The sequence below is a fragment of the Oryzias melastigma genome, linkage group LG1 (assembly GCF_002922805.2).
Source record: "Oryzias melastigma strain HK-1 linkage group LG1, ASM292280v2, whole genome shotgun sequence".
Lineage (NCBI taxonomy): Eukaryota > Metazoa > Chordata > Actinopteri > Beloniformes > Adrianichthyidae > Oryzias > Oryzias melastigma.
In genome coordinates, this window is record NC_050512.1 from 1,429,589 (window position 1) to 1,453,140 (window position 23,552).

General features: G+C 38.6%; 1 protein-coding gene across 9 annotated transcripts in view; it reads right to left on the reverse strand.

Moving 5' to 3' along the window:
* pnpla6 (patatin-like phospholipase domain containing 6) overlaps nt 1–23,552 on the reverse strand; it is a 51,035-nt gene that overhangs the window by 22,026 nt on the left and 5,457 nt on the right. For 8 of the 9 annotated variants that reach the window (XM_024259457.1, XM_024259456.1, XM_024259454.1 and 5 more), the window contains exons 3-19: nt 23,046–23,099; nt 22,827–22,914; nt 22,670–22,752; nt 22,472–22,563; nt 22,242–22,382; nt 21,990–22,149; nt 21,341–21,421; nt 17,130–17,258; nt 16,939–17,019; nt 15,940–16,075; nt 14,791–14,859; nt 10,688–10,788; nt 7,671–7,847; nt 5,068–5,145; nt 4,769–4,974; nt 1,554–1,685; nt 1,306–1,429 (exon numbers count right to left, since the gene is read on the reverse strand). In XM_024259457.1, coding sequence (XP_024115225.1) covers nt 1,306–1,429; nt 1,554–1,685; nt 4,769–4,974; nt 5,068–5,145; nt 7,671–7,847; nt 10,688–10,788; nt 14,791–14,859; nt 15,940–16,075; nt 16,939–17,019; nt 17,130–17,258; nt 21,341–21,421; nt 21,990–22,149; nt 22,242–22,382; nt 22,472–22,563; nt 22,670–22,752; nt 22,827–22,914; nt 23,046–23,099 — 1,932 coding nt within the window. The remainder of the gene's footprint in view (nt 1–1,305; nt 1,430–1,553; nt 1,686–4,768; nt 4,975–5,067; nt 5,146–7,670; nt 7,848–10,687; nt 10,789–14,790; nt 14,860–15,939; nt 16,076–16,938; nt 17,020–17,129; nt 17,259–21,340; nt 21,422–21,989; nt 22,150–22,241; nt 22,383–22,471; nt 22,564–22,669; nt 22,753–22,826; nt 22,915–23,045; nt 23,100–23,552) is intronic. The other variant, XM_024259452.1, reaches the window with a different exon arrangement.

A 23,552-nucleotide genomic window follows, 5' to 3' on the forward strand; every position in this document is an offset into this window, starting at 1 on the left:
GCGTTCTGAACGTGTGAATTAGCCAGATAATCAAAACTACGGTGGCCCTAAAGCGCACATCACAGCAACAAATCACTAAACTCAAAAACATTTTAAAGATCACCACAACAGTTAAAAGATCGAAACAAAAAAAAGAAACATCACATTATAAAAATACAAATGAAATTCAAGAAATCAAAACACAACTCCAATAAAAAAATACAAGTTTCTGTGAATAAAACTAATTCCAAGAAATAAAAATGAAATATAAAAACAAGGAAATATGATAAAAAGTGGAAAAGGTAGGAATTATGGGACATCAATAGTGAATGATGACGTTTGTTTCCCTTTACAACAGAAAGTCATTTGGCACAGCAACAAACAAAAATAAAACAGTTCATAAATGAAAAGAAACAGAAGGAAGAAAACTTCTATTATCTGCCCCAATTGCTAAATCAACAAAATTAAAATCAAAATTTATCAAACAAAAAAATGATCTTTTACATAAATATTAAGGACACATAAACAAAAACATAGATTTTTACATAAACAGTTGTCTACACAAACCCTCATTTAATTCTATTCACCGACACTAGGTCCAGTGGCATTAACGACAAGTTTTATGAAGTTATTTTTCTGCATATTATCTCCTTTTAATCTCATTTTAAATGACTTTGTTCTCCTAAATATTTCTTACGTTTTGGTTTTTGGAACTTTGTTCTATTTCGTAAAAGGTCACGTTTGTCCTGCTGTCTGGCGCTGGGGTTCCTGTGGCGGTCCTGCTGGCCCCGCTCTGGTGGCTGACGTGATGTACAGAGGGTGGATACCCTCCATCTGCTCTCCCCTAGGGGGGCCCTGGCTATTGCTGCAGTGGGGGTCTTTGCATAAACACTCACCTGAGCACAGCATGCGTGGCTGAATGAAAAGCTTTACATGTGTGGGTTTATATACATATTTATGGTTTATATTCCCTTTTGTTATTCATAATTATGTTAAAAAGTTATGCTTTTAAAAATGTAGTCGTAGAGTGTTCAATAAATGTTTATCCTTTTCAGCCCCCAACCTAAGGTATGTTTTGGATTTTGACCACTTGTGTGATTGAGTTCGACACTCCTGAGTTAAAAATAAATAAATAAAAGGAAAAGTTTTTTATTACTATTTGTTCTGCATTTTATGGATGTAGTAATTTGTTGATGTGATTTACAATTCAGGACCACTTTACCAAACTGAGATTTCCACCAACTTACTAAAGAATAAAAACAGTAATAATTATGTTTTTTTTTTTAAATTTGCATTAAACCTTAAATGAAACGAAAATAGTCTCACCACACCGATAAGGTCTCCTCTTCCATATTCACCAACCAGCTCTTTCTTGCCATTTGCTTTTCGGATGACTGATCGTAAACGTCCATTCAGAACAATATAGGTACAGTCTGACTGATCATCTTGTCTACAAAGGAGGAACAAGAAAAAATGGAAACATACCCATAATTCAAAGGTGGTTAATCCTGAAAAATGTAAAGATCTCAAAGGTATGCATTGTAAGTTGAAGTCTATAAAGAAGTTGGAAGTACCTGTAAAGAGCTCTGCCAGCTTCAACAGCCATCCAGTCAATGGCAAAGTCCATCTGCCGGACAAAGGCTGACATGCGGATGGCCACGGTGTGGGCCACACTCAGAACCACACTAGGCTGTTCTCTCATGATCCTGTAGGGGGCAGCAGACAGCACAGCCGCAGAGAAAAGCAGTGATGTCATTGAGAGTTGTTGACAAGAGCAATCAGAAAAAGATCTGATACTGTAAGAAAACAAACATCAAACACGATTCATATGAAGACACAAGTGTCGTTAATGGTAAGTTAATCAAACACACTTCTGACAAACATGGAGATTAGTTTTTCTACAGGAATACACTTTGTCTTATCAACTTATATTCTTCTGAATTTATATTAGTTCTTGCATTTCAGACAAGCAACACATGAAAAAACAGTGATTGTGGGTTTAAAACCAGACAACAATTCTGTTTTTTTAAAGATGGAAAAACATCATCTTTGATTGTGCTTCAAAAGAACAGACCAGGAAAGATTTGGGAGGAATTTTAGTCCGGTCTGGGGTACTGGTCTGAGGGAATCCCTCAAATGATTTCATCTAAGATTTCCACAAAAACTTACAACCAATTAAAATTCAAGTGTTAATTATCATGTTAATTATCTCAGGGACTGGATTAAAGAAAATACTGATCATGCTTTGGACTGGAATGGACTTTTGTACTTCCAATATTGAGTTATATCATTTAATGGCATTGAAGAAATGGCCGCTGGCATGAAGACAGTTGCAGGGACAGAGACAGATGATGCTTCTTCATCCCATCAGGAGACGTTCACAGCATATAGGTCAGTATAGATGGTCTGTCACCCAGATGTTTTCTCTGTCAAATAATGTGAAGGCTTTCATTCCCTTGGTATTGTCACTGCCAGGAGGCCCTTTAAAGGTTTTATGAAAGAAGCCGAGCTATCAAACCTCTAAGGAAATGTTACAAGCCTGAAATGCAGTAACTAATGGCCAAATGAAGTTGAAGAGGGAAGTGTATCGAGGTGACTGGGTGGTTCTCAAACTCCTCTGATAAAGCCCCCCCTTTTAGAAAAACAAACTGCTCTGTGAACCCCCTTCGTAAGGGAAAGGGGGGCCGGATCCGGATCCGCATTGGGGATCATTTTATTTTATTGTTATTAATGACTCGATGTTATCTTGCGCTTATTTCTAACTTAAATAATTTTGACAAAATTTACTTTTACAAAGATTAAAATATTGAAAGTTATTTAAGGTTTAAGTTGATTTATTCTGGAATAATATTCCTGATTTTTTATTTTTATATTAATGTTAAAAAGTTACGTTTTTAAAGTTTTTAAAATTTAGTTTTGGTGTATTCAATCCATGTTTATCCTGTTCGGCCTGCGACCTAAGGTGTGTTTTGAATTTTGGCCCCCTGTCCGACTGAGTTTGACACCCGAGGTCTAGATAGATCAGTTATAACTCTTCACTGTATGGATATGCAAACCAGCAACTATTGGGTTTTATTTTGACTTAACCTCTTAAGAAATCCCATTGTGAGTTACATTAGAACAGTAGTTAACTCTGCTTAAAGGGTAACCAAACCCTAAACCAACTTTTTTTGACTGTTAACCTCAAAAAAGGGGTTTAAAAGTGTGGTTTGTTGGTCAATGCCAAATTGAAATAGAGCCATGTGACTACAAAATAAAACGGCAAATGAAACAAGAGCTTGGGTCATAAGAGGTTAAATTACTGTTTCTGGTTCCATCCAAATGGCTTGATTAGTTTTGTGTGAAGGGGCAGAACTACCTAAAACTATTAAAATGCTCCAGTCCTCTCTAGAACACTTTAAGGGTAACCAAACAGGGAAGTTGGAGGCTGACTCTGCCCACAACTGAAATGTTAAAATCCGGTCAGAGGGGTGGGACTGGGGAACGGGACTCTCATCATTACTGGAGCTGAAGATCATGATGTCAGACTTTTGAAATGACGTGGGAATTAAATAGTTTGACCAATCATGAAATTCAACTGCAATTCCTCAAATAAACTTGTAGGGACTATTAGACAATGACAAACAGACAACACTTTATTTATAGAGATCAAAAGACGAAAAAAGATGATTTAGGATTTGGTTAATCTTTAAATCAGGAGTGTCAAACTCAATCACACAAGGGATCAAAATCCTTAAAACACACAAAACACTCCTTATGTGACGGGCCGAACAGCATAAACATTTATTGAACACTCTAAAACTACATTTTAAAACTTTAGAACTGTAACTTTTTAACATAATAATGAACTAGATATATAGTATTACCGACAATAATACTAATGTTAATGCAGTAAGCTGAATTTGACTGCTGAAAACACTGAAATTGATAGCCAGCTAAATCATTAGCTAAATGGAAAATTAGACTAAAAACTAAATTAAAAAAAGCCTAGATTAGCCAAAACAGCTAGCATGTAGCTGAAATATTAGCTAAACTCCAAAAAAGCTGAAAATAATCTTAGTCAATTCCAAAATAGTTCAAAACGCTAGCAGTATGACAATTTCTAAAACTTTAAAACTGTAACTTTTTAACATAATTATGAATAAAACAGGCAGGAATATTATTCCAGAATAAATCAACTTAAACCTTAAATAACTTTAATATTGACTCTCCATAAAAATATATTTTGTCTAAATTATACATGTTAGAAATGAGAGCAATATAACATCGGGTCATTAATAACAATAAAATAGAATTACCCGGAGGGCCGGATCTGGCCCCCGGGCCTTGACTTTGGCACGTGCTTTAAGTCTACACTGAGAGGCAGGCATGTGTGAGATGGGGCTGAGGCGTGCAGAGCAAAGCTCCGGATTGCTCTGGCAAGATCCGACACACAGCACACAGAGAGAGTTATTAATCTTTTTTTAATTTGTGGAAATGTAACTTCAAGAGTCTATAGTTTTCTTTTTGCCTCAGTGAGACATTTGTAGTTATAAAAAAATCATTAAATCAAACAAAATAATGAATTCCTTTGCACCCCTTACCACCACTACAGTTTGAGAACCATTAGTGTGAGACAATAGAAGTCAATAGAATCAAACTTTTTAGGATGAAAGCAGTCCTTTAGTTATAAATTATTGATGGTACTTTAACGTTTGTTCATGACATCACACAAGATATAGAATAGAAGCATAGCTACTAGAGTCTTCTATGTAAAAATACTTGCCCACAGTAAAGAAGAAACACTCACTCATAGAAATCTGACTTTGAGATCTTCAGGAAAGTACAGTCTCGGACAGCCTTAATGGTAAAGATAAGGGGCTCTCCAGTGAGCACAGCAAGCTGGCCTACCATCTCTCCTGGGTGAATCACAAACAAGCAGACTGCCTCCTGTTTGTCGATCATCCGCTGGTAGACGTGCAGACAACCAGACAAGACAAAGTGCAGACTCACATCCTTCAGGAGTGAGGAATGGAAGAGAGAAGCAGAGAAAGATTTTTACACCTGAACAGAATAGAGACGTTGGAAATGGGGTTCAACAGAGTGTACCTGGTCTCCCTGTCTTGCTAAAACAGCTCCAGCTTTTGCATGATGCAGAGTCACTTTCCCCTTTAACAAAGCTGGGTCCTGAAGAGGGGCGGGAAAACCATTCATCAGTTTGGAAATTCACAAGTCAAAAGGGAAATGATGCCTTTCTGTGAGAAGCTTTCGGCTCCATTTCCCTGTAAAAACATGCATTCTAGACTGACTGGTGATCTGAATGGACCACAGATAGTAGGAGAAGCAGGTTTAATGGTCCGCACTCTGATGGTCTCCAGACGTGTTCCTACAGATGAAGGGAGAGCTGCTTAAGCCTTAGTAATAAGCCAGGACTCAAGGAACCGCATTGGGGGTTTATCCAGACAGATGCTGTGAATTTTTGGATTGTTGGAGTTTATGGAAGGTCGTAAAGAGGAGTAGGGCTGGAAATCAAAGGGTACCTCACTATACCATGAGATGGACCCTTTACACAGTGATGTCAGACAAAATGGTGACAGGGCCGTCAGCATGACACGCAACTTCCGATTAATGGATTTAGACACGGAAACAAAAGAACTGAACGCTGTTTAACACAATTTTACATAAATAATAAAAAGTAACCATACCAATGTCAACAGAAAAAATGTACAATATTTATTTTATGAATGTCCTGCTGAGGGCTGCATGGTGGTGCAGTGGTTAGCGCTCTCGCCTCACAGCGAGAAGGCCCTGGTTCGACTCCCGGCTGGGACCTTTCTGTGTGGAGTTTGCATGTTCTCCCCGTGCATGCGTGGGTTTTCACCGGGGACTCCAGCTTCCTCCCACCGTCCAAAAACATGCTTCATAGGTTAATTGGTGACTCTGAATTGCCCCTAGGTGTGAATGTGAGAGTGAATGTGTGTGTGATTGAGGCCCTGAGACAGACTGGAGACCTGTCCAGGGTGTACCCCGCCTTCGCCCTTCAGTAGCCGGGATAGGCTCCGGCACCCCGCGACCCCGAAAGGGACAAAGCGGACAAGAAGATGGATGGATGGATGTCCTGCTGAACTGTATTTTCATTTCTTGTCTTAGATCGTTCACAAATTTAAATATAAATTTGAATAATCCTCCATTATTTGAGGTTTTATTGAAAATATCAACCTTTCATTTGAGCAGATATTATTCTAACAGGTTCTATTTTGGCTGATGTTATTTCCATGTATTTTTAAGTGCAATCAGCACAAAAGCTGATAGAAATTCATGTTGGCCACATTTAATACCTTCAGCAAAGACACACATCTCTGCATTGCTCGTACACATTTTAATCACTTCCCAGGATAAATGTACTTTTTGTTTTACAGGATATTTTAGGGGATAATTATAAAAACAGGAATGGTTTGACTCAGTGAGAATGTTCAGAGCAGCTATTGAGCCACATAGGTTCAGCTTTCAAAATAAGAGCGGTCAAGTGTAAAAAAATCATCTCTGGGTGAACGTATTTTATAACATTATGTAGAAATAGTCACTTTCATATTTTTGGCAAAAGTTTTCAGTTACTTTGATCATTTTTACCTTTATTTTCCTCTAGATCAGATACAGGTATGAACAAAAACAAAGAGGAGTGATGTTAGAACCACGGCTGAGCTAACAGCAGCTCACTGACCGCAGTAGAAAACATTACAACAGGAATAAGTTTGACTTTAATGTCAGACACGCTGGAATTGTCTGACTTTTGATCTGTTTACAAGGATTTATGGAAGTTTAGACAACTTTGAACTGGTGAGAAAAGATCTTCTGCAGCTCCACGTATCATAAACAAAGCTAATGCTAGTGTTAGCATTAGGACAGGTTAAAAGAATAAACTCATAATTGGCTTCATAATCAAACAAGCAGCATCAGTGAAGTTCTTGTAACCTTCATCTAACTTTAACCGGGTTGTCATAGAGAAATAATCCACGACTGGTTTAATATCATCCAGAGGAATTTGTGGATCAGCTGATCTGCTGTTCTGACTGCAGACAGAACTACTGACATTTGAACTTTGATTTGTGAACTTGTACACAGTCATAATACAGCTTGAGTCCTATTTTGTGCAACAAATAATAGACACTTTTGTGCAATCAGTAATACTGTCTTTGACAAGCATTGACATAAAATTAATAGGAATTATTTGCAATATTTACTATCATCCATAGTAAACATGGAAAGCAGTGCTAATACTTAATGCGAAACTGGTGAGACAACAGAACAAAAATTAAATAATTCAAGTAAATGCTAGACACATCGGTGCGCCCCCATCTACCTCTGAGGGAACGTCCCACCAAAAGATGACGAATATAACGTTTTACAGCCTAATCAAATACAAATAAAAGGTCGATACTTGGTGAGAACCCACTGAGAATCAATCACAGGACTAAATATCCTGATATATCGCAATATCGATATTTTGGCACACCCCTAATGAGGAGCGGGTGCATGAGATCAAACAACGTAGTACATTTCTAAAACTGTTTATTATAAATCAGTAAATGTGTTTAAAATTGATGTTAAAGAAGATACCCTTCATTATGGAGGGAATTCGGGATGCTGAGGTCTCATGTCGCTTCAAAAACAGCGAGAACCAGCTGTGTAAAGGAGATCAAGCAGAAACAAACCTCAATCCTCATTAGTTTGAAAAGGTCTTTTTGAGCTTCCTCAAACAGAGCAGAGCTGGATCGGGCAGAAACGGGAGTGAAAACGTTCACTGTCGGGTCTTCCTCTGGATACAGGTAGATACCTGACGGGACTTCATCTACGGTGACTCGTTTCTCCCGTTGGTCCTGGGAGACAGACTGGAACAACATGCAAACTCGTCAGTAAGACATCTTGTGATAAAAGGACACGACATCCATGAGTTTTTTTCGGCTAACATCAAGTGGAGTTTAAGAATCAGGAGAATTTTGGAGAGAAATGAGTACCACCCCGATTTATGCATGCATAATTCTTGATTTGTAACTCATATGAAACATTTTGTGATTAGTACAACAATTAAGAAATTGAAAAAATACAAAATACAATTCACACATGGACAAATTAAAATTACAACAGCTTGAAACTAGTTACACACGCAAATCTTTAAAAGTTATGCATGAATCTCTTGTTACGCACACACAAAACCTCAATCACGTATGAATCTGTGGTGAGACTCTTTTCACGTCTCACAGCTTTGTGGGTGATGTGTTTAAATACTACTACACTACTATTACTCTGGTCTGGTCTCCCCAGAGCTTCTCCGCAGTGATAACAGCACGAGGCCCTTCTAAACAGCCACTAAGAAAGTGGGAAAATCTCAAGTTTTTGCACATATTATTGATCTCTTTTTATTATTATTCATATTATGTCTAGGTTCAAAACAGTGGCTAAGAAAACTCTGATGACCCAGCATTTTAGTAGTATTTAAATGCATCACTCACGGATGAATCTCTGAGACGTGAGAAGAGTCTCACCTCAGACTCGTGTGTAACTGAGGTTTTGTGTGTAACAAGAGATTCATGCGTCATTTTTAAAGATTTGCGTGTGCAATTTGTTTCAACCTGTTGTAATTTTCATTTGTGCATGTGTGAATTTTATTTAGTTTTTTTTTTTTCACATTTTGTTTCTTATGTACAAAATGTATTATATGAGTTACAAATCAAAAATTACGCACGCATAAATCGGAGTGAGTCTACTTTCTCTCCATAGAGAATGGTTAATTTTATATTTTCTTTTGATTTTATTGATTTTTGCAGTGGCCTTGAGTTTCTGGAGAGGTACTTTTAAATAAAATGTATTATTATTATCATTAATATGGCCATAAAAACACCACAAAACTGTAGGCTGGCTGTTGAAAAAAAAGTAAATAAATCATCAATGTTTGATGCCGTATGGAAACCCTTCCTAATTTGTTTTCCAGATTTGAAACATATTTGTAAAGCTTATCCCAGATAATGTGCAGGGACAGGTTGTGCATGCATGCATGCATCTAAAAATGCCACACTAAGGCAGAAATGTTGAGTCAAAAGGTCAACAACCCCCATGGCTTAAAATAAACAACCCCAAAAAGGCAAAGTCAGAGACACTTTAGACACCATGTAAGGCAAAAAGAAGGTTTCTGATAGTCATTATTAACATATAAACATAAACTTTGATCAATCAAAGGAAATGTAATTTTGTTGTTGATTCCTACATTAAAGTTAACACTGATTTGGTATAAACCATGAGTCTGTAACCTGCAGCTCCAGATCCACATGTGTCTCTTTTATCTCTACATTGAGGATCCTCAGACAAACATAAAATAAGTCATGGAGACTGCTGATCCAGACATGTCGACCGTCAGAGTCAGCAGCTCCTGATAATGACTGACTAACCAAAACTACCTAAAGAAAACAAATAAACAAAGCCTGAAAACTAAGACTACCAAGATCCAAACTAAAATAACAAAACCCAGCAGAGTAAGACTGATGAGGACAAAGAGGGGAAAGGAAAAAAATGAATTAAAGAACAATATGTAAGGATTACTTAATTGGCATCATTATGTATGTAACCCTTCCGCTCTCCTTGGCTTGTTTACATTAAAAGTGGGGTCATCTGGACCCCACAAGACAGTGCACTGAACTTTTTTCAGTGATTAGTGATCTTTACTGCTGTCCAATTACAGACATGAAGTCTTGTTCACCTTTGTCATGTAAGGGCAAAGACCTCAATGTATGGGTGGGGTCATCTGGACCATCAGAGAGCACGTGGGCAAAAATAGATGAGTTAAATGTATAAATTGATGTCTGAGGTTCACATAGATGATAAACTATGTAGGTTTTTACATCCTGTTGACCTGAAGACGTCTTGTTTGTTCAACTCTACCTCCAGAACGAACAGATTTTATATGGAAAACTTTGGTAAAAAGTTTGATCTTTCTTGAGTTAAAAGCACATATTATCTTATGCTGCACAATACTGGTTACTAGCTGCACTGAGATGATCCTGTTTGGCACAGAGTGACTTTTATTCTGAAATTTGATTACATCACTGATCTTAATGACTCCTAAAATTTTATCAAATTGAATTTATAATTTATGATTGTAGGGTTTAATTTTAGGTCCTGAACTGAATGTTGTTAATTCATGTAAATGGTATGGTCAAGACGGGGTCGGATTATATAAGTTTGCTTCCTTCCACTCCCTTTCAAGCGATCAACTTGTGATTGATTATGTGATATGTTATTTAATATATTATTACCTGATTGCTTGAAATAAACCATTTCATGTATTCATTTATATATATATATATATATATATATATATATATATATATATATATAATTTTGAGAGATGCTAGGTTTTTTTTTATATTTTTGCCTTTGTTTGTGCCAAAAAATAGACAAAACTGATATTATTAAAAAAAGAAGGCCATGATTCATAAAGGCTAAAGTAAGACTATGCGGTTTCTTCTAGGTTTAGATCAGGAGAAAATGAGCCCAAACAGCTCTTTTACTGTTAAAGGTTGCTGTATAAATGAAAAGTCAAAAGTCCTGCATGACAAATCAAAACAACATTTAAGTAATAATGTTTTCCAGGAATTTAAAACCATGTTCTCTTTGACTGAAATAATAGACTGCGGCTTTACAAAGAGGGGATCATTTGTCAGTCAAATGTACTTACTCGAGTAAAGGCCGGAGGAGTATTACCATCCTCTGCAGAGACAGAGATCCTTCCTCTCTCAAAAGCCATGTCAAAATCTGATCTCACACCTTTCTGTATACCTGCGTAAACATAACACACAGAACACTGTCAAAGGTTGCCGGTTCTTTAGGAGTAGAGGTTAGAACCTCTATTTCAACCTGTAATGTTACTGTGCTTAAATGAATCAAATAAAAGTCACATAAAACAAATGTGCAGCAGTTTGAAAGCCTAACATGGTCAGCTTTGCCCAAGAGAATCTGGCCACTGAGAAAAATATGGCGCTCAACCCCTGCCAGAACAACCCACAAAAAAACATCATAGCGCCCAAAATCATTGACCGGAAGTCCTCGGTTAGAACTTCCGTTTTAAGCTTTCAACCTTTTTTCACTTTGATATATCAAAACTGTTGATTCACAGAGAAAAAACAGAATTTCATTGGCTTTTTCGCTTGAGGTAAACAGGTGCAGTTAAACAAATTTGTACACTAGTTAGTTTTGACTTGAAAGAAATAAAACAACTAAGGTTCTCTGTCCCATTTGAAGCTCATCTTACACACCAAACTGATAGTCAGTTTCAGTTTATTCACATTTAAAAGCGTAAAAGTTCTGAAAAGTTTTTAAAAAACATTTTTGAAAGGAATTCCTAAAGTTTAGGAAACTTCCACTTATGCAACGGCTGAAGTTGTAAAAATTTTCTGTTCTGGCGGCATCTTGCATGTGACCAGGGATCCCTCACTTTGTCAGGAGTTAGAACTCTTAATTAAATCTGGGCACGGCCTTGTGGCCTTCAGACACTCCCCACCCGAGCCCTCCGGGCCCCCCCTCGGTCCTGTCCCCAATGGCTGAGCAGCTACTGCACACCCCCCACTCTCCCTTTCTGGCCCTGCAGGCCTGGTCAGAGCTGCATGTGACAAAAACACTTCTTTAAAATAGTGAATTTTCTGCTGGATTTATTTCACGTATTTTGGTGAGTTTTCAAGTTTGTGGCGGTGGTCAAACTTTTGCACAAAGGCACAGCAAGATTGTGAAAACAGTCTGATCCTTCAGTCCAGGACAGTATTTAAAGTATATTTTTATTAAAGTGTCGTGTTTTTACACCATAGGGCACACTGTATCAAAAAGCGCAGCCTCAAATACGGGTTTATTTTAGGGCTGACATGACTATTCGACTAATCCACTATTAAAATAGTCAACAACTAATTTAATAGTCGATTAGTCGTTACTCTATATTATATGGAGTCAGAGTGTAGTAAAGTTGAACAAAGTTGTGAGCGTTCAGCATCAAAAAATGTACTTTTTTTATATTTGAGTCAGTGACCAAAACTTTATCTTTAGTGAAAAATATTTCCTTGTTTCAGATGCCGACCTCATTAGAGAGATCAGGAATATACTTTCAATTGCAGTTTCAGGAAGACTAGTCTGTGAAACTGATCAAGCCCCCCACCTGGATCAAGCCCAACTCATCTGGATCCAGCCTATCTTCTGCACAATTTAAAATGTATAGTTGTAGCAGCTAATTTCTCTTTAACAGTCCTGGTATCTCCTGTCCGTCCTGGGATAGGATCTCTCCCTCATGTGGGAATCCCTAAGGTTTCTTCTTTTTTCCTGACTCAGGTTTTTTAGGAGTTTTTCCTTACCGGGAGGGGGGGTCTAAGGATGGGGACAACCAGTTTATTTAGTCTGTTAAGTTGTTAGCTATTGTTTAGATTATGTGACTTACTTTCTGCTTCAAGCCCAATGAGAACATTGATTTGTGATATTGGGCTATATAAATAAAATTGAATTGAATTATACTTCCATCAAACTCATTTTGACAGGTGACCTTTGACCCTATATACCGTCCATCAAACTTATTTTGACAGATGCCCCACCCCTAAAGATGGCGTAACAATTTAACATCAGTTTTATAAATAAAGGGTATACAAGGAATGTATATTCCTGATCTCTATCATTTGATTTAATGATTTAATGTTGTTTTAATACCAGAAACTAATGAAGGACAGAAACTGCACGATTCATTAGTAGTTGAACAAACTATCATCTTCTTTGTCTTTACTTGTTTAAAGTTTAAAGTTAATGATGGTTAAGACGTGTGTTTTACATCCATTTTGCACATGACTCATTTAGTCGACCAATCTGAAAAAAACAATCTGTGATTATGTGTGGAACGGCCGTGGTGCAGTGGTAGGGCGGTCGACTCCTGATCAGAAGTGAGTGGGTTCGATTCCCACCTTGCCCGCCCATGTGTCCAAGTGTCCTTGGGCAAGATACTGAACCCCGAATATCCTCTGGTGGGAGGTTGGCGCCAGTGTTCGGCAGCGGAGCCACCACCAGTGTGTGAATGTGTGAATGGGTGAATGGGCCAGTGACTGTGAAGCACCAGAAGCAAAAGAAGTAAAACAGTGAATTTAGTTAAACTTTAAGCAGATGTCCAGGTGTCAGCAATCCCTTCATATGTGGAGGTGTAACTCGCCTGGCGCTGCCTTGCAGTAAAAGTGTGTGCGCTGTCAGTCATCTATGCTCCAATGAACAAAGCAAAAGTGAAAGTGAAGTGTCCTGCATAGTCAGCAAACATACTAGAAAAACATGTGAGTAAAGTTTGGCTGGATCTCTGCACCGTGCACAGCCATGGACGTGGCAAGCGCAGACTTTTCAGAGTGCTCAAAATCAGACTCTCGCTTCATTGTAGCTTCACTTGTGCAGGTGAAAACTGTCAATTTCAGCACATGACGTAATAACATGATGATCTCCTGAACAAACAAATGAACGCTGTCAGACAAATCATCCACGTTTTCAGGATTGCGCACGTGTAATGGCGCAGGGCGGGTAAAGCTCTAAATGCTGGCTAAACTTTTATGTGTTTGTTGCACTAAGGTGGGTTTCTGCAGTAACTTGAGATGTGATAAACTTTACCATCATCCACATTAGAGCTGAGTATCAATTATAATTTTCAAAAACATTTCAATTCCACTCACAGAAGCCTGGATAGACTTAATATCGATTTTTCAATTCAATTTTGAGTTTACACATTTTTGCAATTTAGAAATACATCAATAATCTACTATATTATTTGAATATATTTAAATTAATCTGATCCAGTTCACATACTGTAAATGTATCAGTGAAATAATGAGATTGTTAATATCATCCAGTGTTACATGGATTCTATAAAGGAGAAGTTCTAACTAAAATGTTCAGATCATCAACATGTAAACATTGTTCTGCTTCTCCTGGAGGACGTTTCAGTTTGACCACCAGGTGGAGATCACGCTATAGCATTACACCTTATTCCAGAAGAAGTAGAAAGTATCAGGATGTTGTAGATCATAAATGGTTATTTTGAACAAATTTCCTTCAAATTAATGTCTGTGAGTTTATAAAGATGTTCATTTAGTCAGCAATGTATGTTTAGGTCGACCGAGCGTTAGCATTAGCCGCCCTATGGGAAATTACATTAAACTTTAGCATCAAGCTAGCTGACTTTTGTTTTATGTGCTAAATTGATTTATTTATTTAATGAATCAGTTACTGATCTGTTAAGCTTAAATCAATTCAAATCGATAAATAAATCGTATCAAACCAGCCCTAATCCACATTGTTTACCAAGAGCTCGATTTGCCATAATCTGTCTGTGATCCTCACAGCGTGATCCTCACAGCGTGATCAACCGAGCGCTCGTCGCTCCTGTGTCAGCGAAATATGCTCCGACAGTCAATATAGCAGAGACTTCTCAAAGTTGTACAAGAACATTTTACAAATTTTGGAACTTGGTACACACAAGAAGCAGGATTATTAGGGGCACGAACAATTTTTGAAAAAATTTTAGGTTTTTAAGTACACCTTGTAGTGCGGAAAATACGGTACTAGCAAAGAGACGGAACTGGACATGGAGGAAGTTCCTGAAGTTTTCCTCCACCTGCACAGTCAGACCCATCTCACTCTCAAAGAGAGGAGCTTAGAAAGACCTACAACTTCAGTGATCATGTCCAGGAAGCATGCTGGTATTTGTGAAGAAGCACCACATTAGAACCCATAAGCTGATCAGAACATCATTCACAACTACAGCTTGTATCTGTTCCTCACCAGCAATGTCCACTGGCATGGAGATTGTCCTGCTAAGAGTTGGTCCGGATCCATCCTTGCTTTGATCCCCTATAGATAAACAGTGAGGGTTTATCAGAATATCAGGACAAAAATGTATTAAAAAACACATCAGACTGGAGGAGCATCTGATGAGAAAAGTTTACTGAAAAACAGTTTTATCACAATGAAAACTAGGACAGAAAAGTAAAGAAATGCGCGTCCTCATGAAGAATAAATAGATCACATGTGTGAAAGTCAAGGCCCAGGGGCCGGATCCGGCCCTCCAGATCATTTTATTGTTATTAATGGCCCGATGTTATCCTGTGCTTATTCTAACTTGTGGAAACATGTATTTTTATGGAGAGTAAAATATTTAAAGTTATTTAAGGTTTAAGTTGATTTATTCTGGAATAATATTCCTGCCTTTTTATCATATTTATTTTAAATAGTTACAGTTTTAAACTTTTAAAAATTCAGCGTTCTGCTAGCTTTTTGGACTATATTGACGTTCACTAAGATTTTTTAGGCTATTTGGGAGTTTAGCTAATAATTTAGGTGTTTTGGCTGACCTAAGTATATTTTTAATTATTTTTAGGCTAATTTGGCATTTAGCTAATATTTTAGCTAGCTATTACCTTCAGTGATTTCTGCTATCGGCTTCAGCGTTTTCAGCGATCAATTTCAGCTTCTTGAGCTATCAGCTCTAGCATCTTCAGTGGTCTAATTCAGCTTACAGCATTCACACTAGTGTTATCACAGGTAATGCTATATATCTAGTTCATAATTATGTTAAGTTATTAAGTTACGGTTTTAAAGTAAAAACAAAAACATTGTTTTAGAATTTTCAATAAATGTTTATCCTGTTCAACCCACGACTTAAGGTGTGTTTTGGATTTTAGCCCCTTGTTTGATTGACTTTGACACTCCTGACATAGACATTATTAGACAAAAAAGGCTTTTCCTGATCATCTTTATTCAAATTCTGAAGATCCTGCTTTATCTCACTGAAAAAAAAAACTTTTGCCAAGATTTGCAGATTTTTAAGACTCAGATTAAACAATGAATTGTTTGTCCATCTGGAGAATAACTGGAACATTGAACGGTTTGACTAAACTCCATTAGGATCTGATTTCACCACGCAGCTCACACCTTGAGTTTCAGCCCTGACAGCAGCTTCGCGCTGCTCCTCGGGCACCGTCAAACTGCCGAAGCGTTTGCCATGGCGTACAGGACTGGTCCGTGTGGGATGAGGGGACTGAGGGGGAGGGCGTGAAGGCTGCATTTCCTAAAAGACAGGAAAATGTTCCACATTATCATTTTGAAAATGATATATTTTCCTATTTTGGTAAAAATATGTCAATTAAAGTTGAATTGATTTTTACTATTTTGGAGTCTACCATTTTTAACAAAAAATAGTTACTAAATTAAAAAATTGTTACTATTTTGGAGTTTTACTATTTTTAGTCTGTTTGGGGGTCTAGCTAATATTTCAGCTACATGCTAGGTGCTTTGGCTGACCTAAGTACGTTTTTTAGGCTAATTTCACATTTAGCTAATATTTTTGGTAGCCATCAGCTTCAGCGTTTTCAGCTTATTAGCTTGAGTGTTTTTAGTTATCAGTTTCAGCATCTTCAGCTGAAAGGGGTAAGAGCGCAAAGAAAGGAGGATAACTGTTTAAAATCAAAAGCAGTATTTTTATGTTTTTTATTCAATGTTTTTGCAGTTTTTATAACCTAGGTATCTAAATGTAAACCGATAGGTTCTCTGCAAATGCAAACCACATATTTCTTCCGCTAATTTGCATACTAATGAAGGGGAGTGGACAGTACATGCAGTTGCAGGTTCCAGGAAAATGAACGACAGAAGTTTTGGACCTTTGCCAACTTTCAGCGACAAAGCTTCACAAATACTCATTCATGAGGCCCCTGGATTTTGCATATCTATTGATGCACAATAATAATGTGGTTCCGTGGCGTTGTAGATGACAGTAAAGGCAACTACAATGAGATAACTGTTTACTTTGTACAAACCCACTCACTCTTTGCTCTATCACGTAGCTACACGTCTAAGAATAGAGCATAAAACCTAAACATCTAAACTGCTGTTGTTGACTTGTGTTATTTATGCATGAGTGTGTGATGAACTCACATGACTGAAGAGCTCATTGGTCAGCCCCAGATAGTTGTGCAAGGCTAGGACAGTAACTCTTTGGAGGCGAACCATAATAATCTGAAAAATACAACAGTCGATGTAAAACAAAACAGATCAACATCTTTGTTTTCCTGTTTTAGCTGGTAGATCTTCCATTGACAGACTGGATTAAGGAAACTTCGACTTACTTGAACGACTCTCACCAGGCTCTCGGGATACTTCTCAAATATAGACAGGAAGGCCTCTACAGGTAAACGGAGAACAGTGGTCACCTCTGCAGCCCGCGCTGACACTGTTCTGTAAGGCTTCTGGTGGCCCTGCACACAAACAGTGAACACAATGTCATGCTGCTCCTGAAAATACCTGCAGTTTCAGAAATGACAATCCTTACTAAACCAGCAGGTGAACGCAAGAGGATGGAGTTTTGTCACACATTTGCTCATTTTAACCTGATACCTCTTTATCCGTGTGATTCACTTTATCTACTTATGGAAGATTGTTCTTTACTGCTGACGTTGTTTCTTTGTCTGCAGCCAGCGTGATAAGAGACAGAAATCAAGCTAAGACTGTGACGCTGCTGAGCAGAAACTCGCTGAAACCACCTGTTTCCACGTGTATCTACTGACAGATTAAGAACATGGAGTTACTCTTTAAGAACCTTGTGTTAAGTGGGAACCGGTCTGCAGCTGGTATTCCCTTCTCTTCAGAGCTGCAGGACCTATTGTGACTAGGGAACGCCCCAGACTAAATGAAACAGAAGGTCCGGCAAAGAGACGGCCTGCACGGTCTCTGACCGTTCTCCTTGCAAGTTAAATCTGATCTCTGACCTCTCTTGTCTTTCTTGCAGTCGCAGAGAAATTTTTCAGGTATTTTATACCAGGGGTTCTCAAACTTTTTCTTGTGAGGGCCACATAACTGTATTCTTCTCTGATGGGGGCCAGGGTCGGTTTGTAACAATCACAGCCTAAACATAAACATTTAAGTTTTTCCAGAAATCCACACATAGACAAATTTTAAATAATTCATTTATGTTATCTTCACAGAAAAAAATAATACTAAAACATTTTAAAAACTAGATATTTAGCATTACCTGCAATAATGCTAGTGTGAATGATGTAATCTGAATGTGGTCGCTGAAAATGCTAGTGCTGAAAGCTGAAGATGCTGAAATTGATAACTAAAAACACTCAAGCTAACAGCTGAAAACACTGAAGTTGATAGCTGATATTGTCATAGGTAATAGTTGAAAACACTATTAAAAAGAAAATCCCAAAAGCCAAAACAGCGAGAATGCAGCAGAAATATTAGCTATACTCCAAGTTAGCCTGAAAAACTGAAAAAGCTTAAATCAGCCCAAACAGCTAGGATAAAGCTGAAATATTTGCTTAACTCTAAAATACCCTAGATATCCTTAGTAAATGCTCAAATAGTCAAAAAAGCTGGCATGAAAATAGCTGAATATTTTAATAGTTGAATAGGCTAAATAGCTGAAAACTGAAGAGCTTTGGACGTCCAAAAAAAGCACACAGAAGAAAAAAAAAAAAGAAATAAATTAAAAGTGATTCCTTATACCAATAAATAGTCATAGTTCAGACTGCAGAAGGGTGGAATAAAAAGTCCCGTTCTATGTGGTTCTCGATCAGTAGTTCTCATGGCCCGCGGGCCGTAGTTTGGAGACCCTGGTTTGAACTTAACACTACAGAGATAATTTCTGAAAAAGTTCACTTAAGAAAAATCTATCTGTCTATTTGCTAAAATTTATGTAGGGTTTTTAAACAAGGCACTGGAGAAAACAGGCACATGTGTGCATGCGTGTGCATGTACATACATGCAGATGAATGAACAACCAAATTCCTTCATCACTGTGATTCACAATTTCCTTTTTAGCCAAAGTTCCTCAGTTGTGACTTATTTGTTTTTGTGCAGTTTCCTGAACAGCAAATTTTGGAGTAAACTACCATGCTGTTATTCATTCATTCATATTCTACTTTAATATTGCACTTCAATTACAGTAAATTTCTTCCACATTTTCAGAAAACAGCTTCACCATATTCAGCAACCAAAAAGCATTTACACACCTTTGGTTCCGCTCCCATCACAAATCTTTGGCTCCGTCCCCGTCACAAATTCCTGGCTCCACCCCCATAACAGATCTTTAACTCCGCCCCCGTCACAAATTCCTGGCTCCACCCCCATAACAGATCTTTAACTCCGCCCCCGTCACAAATTCCTGGCTCTGGCCCCGTAACTAATCTTTGGCTCTACCTTTGTCACAAATCTTTGGCTCCACCTCCGTCACAAATCTTTTGCTCCGCCCCCGTCACGAATCTTTTTCTCCGCCCCTGTCACAAAGTCGCAGCTCAGTGCTCGTCACAAATTCCTGGCTCTACCCCCGTCGCAAATCTTTGGCTCCGCCCCAGCACAGATTCCTCTCTCTCCCCACGTCCCAGATTCTTTGTCCGCCCCAGTCATAAATCTTTGGCTCTGCCCCATCACATCTCTTTGGCTCCGCCCCCGTAACATCTCTTTGGCCCCGCCCCGTCACAAATTAGCTCACATAGACATCCCACAGGTCTAATGCTGACCAAAATTGATGATATTTCTCAGTTAAAACAAAGTTTAAATCTTGCTCTGTTAATTGTACAAATGACACTTGGTCATTAAATTTGAAAAATCAAAATTTCTCTGTTTGTTCTTTTCACCAAAATTAACATTCTGTAACTTTTTGACCGTTAACAGGATAATTCCAGCAGATTCTGAAGGAGAAAAGCGTCTCGTTTAGCTCAGTCATTCTTTGTCAGAATAACCATTCTTAATCTGATACATTTTAAACTTGTTCTTGATAATCTTATTTTTTTCTTATTTTTTTCTATGGTTCAACTTATCTAAGTTATAAGGTGACAATCAGATGTTTTATTACAAGTAGGTGGAGCCAGCATTTAAAAGGTTTGACAGGTGTCAGGTCGCCCACTTTCAAATGGTAGGGGTGTGGTCCTCAAACAGGCTCACTCCTCATGGGGAGGGGGAGTGGTTGCCATAGAAACAGTTACTGATGTTATCTGGCTCCAAGATGGGGGTGTCTGTATCGCGAAAAAAATGGCGTCAGAATTGAGTTCCTTTGGTTTGAGCCAGAATTAAACCATTTTCTAGGGGGGTGTCACAGCATTGACATGGATAGAGATGGACAACACAAGCCTGTTACCTCGGGTTCCAACGAAGTCAAGTCAGTCACCATTTTTCTGCAGTACGGATATCGCCCAATTTTGGGACCAGACAACGTCAGTATGAAGTGATTGGATCGAGAATCTGTCAAACACTTTGAATGTTTGAGGTGGGGCCAGTGGGCGCTAAACGCTCTTAGTGAGGCATCTGATTCGCTATTTTATAACTTGAATACTTTGTGGTAAAGAAAATATATCATAAATAAAAATTAGGTTTAGCAAGAACATGTTAAAAAGAGACACCAGAGCAAGAATGGTTATTCTGACTGACAGAATATGTCCTAAAATATCCTAGTTTTAAATTGACCTCATATCTGCTCACTGGATTAAAAACAAAAGCCGATACTTAGGAATGTCAGAATATCAAATGATTTATTAGTTGACCTTTAATGTTAATGTGTGCACACAAATGTGTGCATGTAATGGACGCACGCTTATACATGCAACCAGCTCAGTGGCCTGGTTGTAGAGTGTCCGCCCTGAGACTAGAAGGTTCTGAGATCAGTTATACCAAAGACTCCAAAATGGAACCCAGTTCTTAACACAGAAGAAAGGGGTTGGATTGGGGAATTCAACCGCAGAATGGTTCCCGAGCGACTGTGTCTGCAGCTCGCCACTCCCCCAGGGGATGGATCAAATGCGGAGAACGAATTTCACACTCCTAGCTGTGTGACAGCTAATGGGACTTTAACGTTTGTGTCTGACCACGAGCCGCATGCACCAATGTTTGTGAGGATATGTCACGTAAATGCATGTCTGTTTGTGAGCGTGCGTCGCCTTCGTACTTTTGGTGTAACAGAGTGAACTATGTTAACGTGTTTTAAAAATTATGATGGTCCCTGAATGCACCACCTCCATAGCTTTGAATTAGGCACAGGCAAGGGTGTGCCTAGTAAGAGAGTTTTTTAAAGAACAGTCTGTCCTATGACCTGAGCAGTAGGGACACTGGTAACAGTGGGCCTCAGAAGTTGGGCTACCTGCGACAGCTCTGGAGAGCGCTGTCGGCGGGTACTTCATGCGGCCGGAAGAGCCACTGGGAACACTTTGACAACAAATCAAAAGATGATCGGAGTGGGACTTTAAAAGATCTATAAATACATTTTTTTTAAAGTTGAGCTGTAAATGCATATACAAGTTCTGGGAAAAAGTAGGCTTAGAGCTACATCGGTGAGACCTACTGTGATGACATCCAGAATGCTGAGGAGGCTGTGGACACTGTCCCCCGCATAAACCTCTTTCACCACACTCTCTTTGCCATCCTAGAACACAGGATTAAGGCACAACAATCAATCCACACATCAATAAAATCATGTCCGAGGCTGAACCAACACCCTCACAGTACAGACCAAGTACCGTATTTTCCTGAATTTAAGTCGCACTTTTGGGAGAAAAGTCTGACATTTCAAATCCACCAAGCCAAGCAAAGTTAAAAATAAATACAATGATACTAATCTTTAGATCTGTATAAGAAAAATGTCAAAATTTAAAAGGAAAACAATCAGATTCTCTTCCATGTTTGTTTTGGACAACACTTCTTCTGCTACTGTCAGCAGCAAATACTTGTGCTCAGATGCAGCGCCCTCTAGTGGTTGTTAGATGAAACAACCACTACAGGACAACCGGTGTTTGCTGGGAAAATAAATATATGAGCCAATGTGTGTAAAAAAAAAAAAAAAAACACAAATAAGTCAATCCTGAGTATAACTCACACCCCTGGGAAAATTATGAAAAAAACTGTGACTTGTGCTCTGGAAAATACAGTAAATGACATGGAAGATAGATTAAGTTCACCTAAAAATCAAAGGTGTGCTTAAACAAAAGATTTACCGTTCCAGTAAGGCACAGTTCTAGTTTTCCCTCCTGAACCACATAGATGCTGCTGTCAGGCTGGCCTGGCCTGAACACACTCTCCCCTTGCTGGAACTGCAAAAAGACCATGTGTTTGCAGAGCTCCAGAAAGAGGGGCTTCTCAAAGTGACCCAACACTCTGCAGGAAGAAGAGAAAGAAAGAGGGGAAGGTAAGTGAGCAACAATCCCAGACGTTTACCGACTGAAAACACAACCCCACAACAAACCTACCGGACATTTTTGAGCATATAGAGCACCTCAGAGGGTAGATGGGAGTTGGCCACGTCAAATTCAGTCAGGTCTGCTTCCAGCACCGAGGGAGGGGGCTCCTTGGCTTGAAGAATGGGCACTTCCTTCTTAAAGCGAAGGATCCTTCACAGACAGACAGACCACAAGATTACATTTTTGAAAAGAGGAAGAGAGGAGTGAGGGGGGGTGATGGTTGCAATAGTTGGCTTCACTTTTTGGCAATGTTGATCATCTTCTGTTTTTTCTTTAGGCGCAGCCGAGATGACGATGACGTACCCACCAGGGAAGAGGTAGACTGGGAAACCTTTGGGGAAAATGGTTCAGATATTGACCAGCAATGTCGCAGCATGTCAACATATTTGACGCTGAGGGAAAAAAATTTAACGCTTTTGAGGGAGTCATCTACTCACCTTACGCATTATCTTCCGCCCATAGAACATTACTTTATCCCGTTTGCGAAAGCGATACTTCGGCGCCTCTTGAGCCTCCAGGTCTGTAAAAAACACAAATCAGTTTTCAAAAAGATAAATCCCAAAAAACAGGATCTCTCCCGAATCAATTACTGACTTCGAAGCTGAATCCTCCTCAATATGAAGAAAATAAAGATGGCAATGAGGACTATAGCAATGCCCGCACCAATCACCATGCCCACCATCTAGAAGGAGAGCAGATGACAAACTGAAACATGGCAGTGCTGTTGAATCTGATCAGATTTTTTTACTTTCTTTATAAAGGACAGTTTTGACAGAAGTACACCTGCCAGGTAATATGTGATTATATACTCACCATGCTTGTCTGCAATTCCTCCTCCACAAATGTCTCCAAGTTATCAAAGCCGTCCTGATGAAGGAATAGCAGAGACACCTTAAGGATGTGAAAACAAAAACGCCTAACCTACCAAAAAAAAAACAACATCTCAAACAGGACTTTGTTTTTGCTGTATTTAAATGCTCCCAGATCAGGAGTCTGCAACCTGCAGCTCCAGATCCACATGTGTCTCTTTTATCTCTCCAAACAATAAGTCATGGAGACTGCTGATCCAGACATGTCGACCGTCAGAGTCAGCAGCTCCTGATAATGACTGACTAACCAAAACTACCTAAAGAAAACAAATAAACAAAGCCTGAAAACTAAGACTACCAAGATCCAAACTAAAATAACAAAACCCAGCAGAGTAAGACTGCTGAGGACAAAGAGGGGAAGAAGAACAAAAAATAAATTAAGGAAAAATAAAGTAAGGATTACTTAATTATCATTTATTTAATTGAGATTAGTTAAATGTATAAATTGATG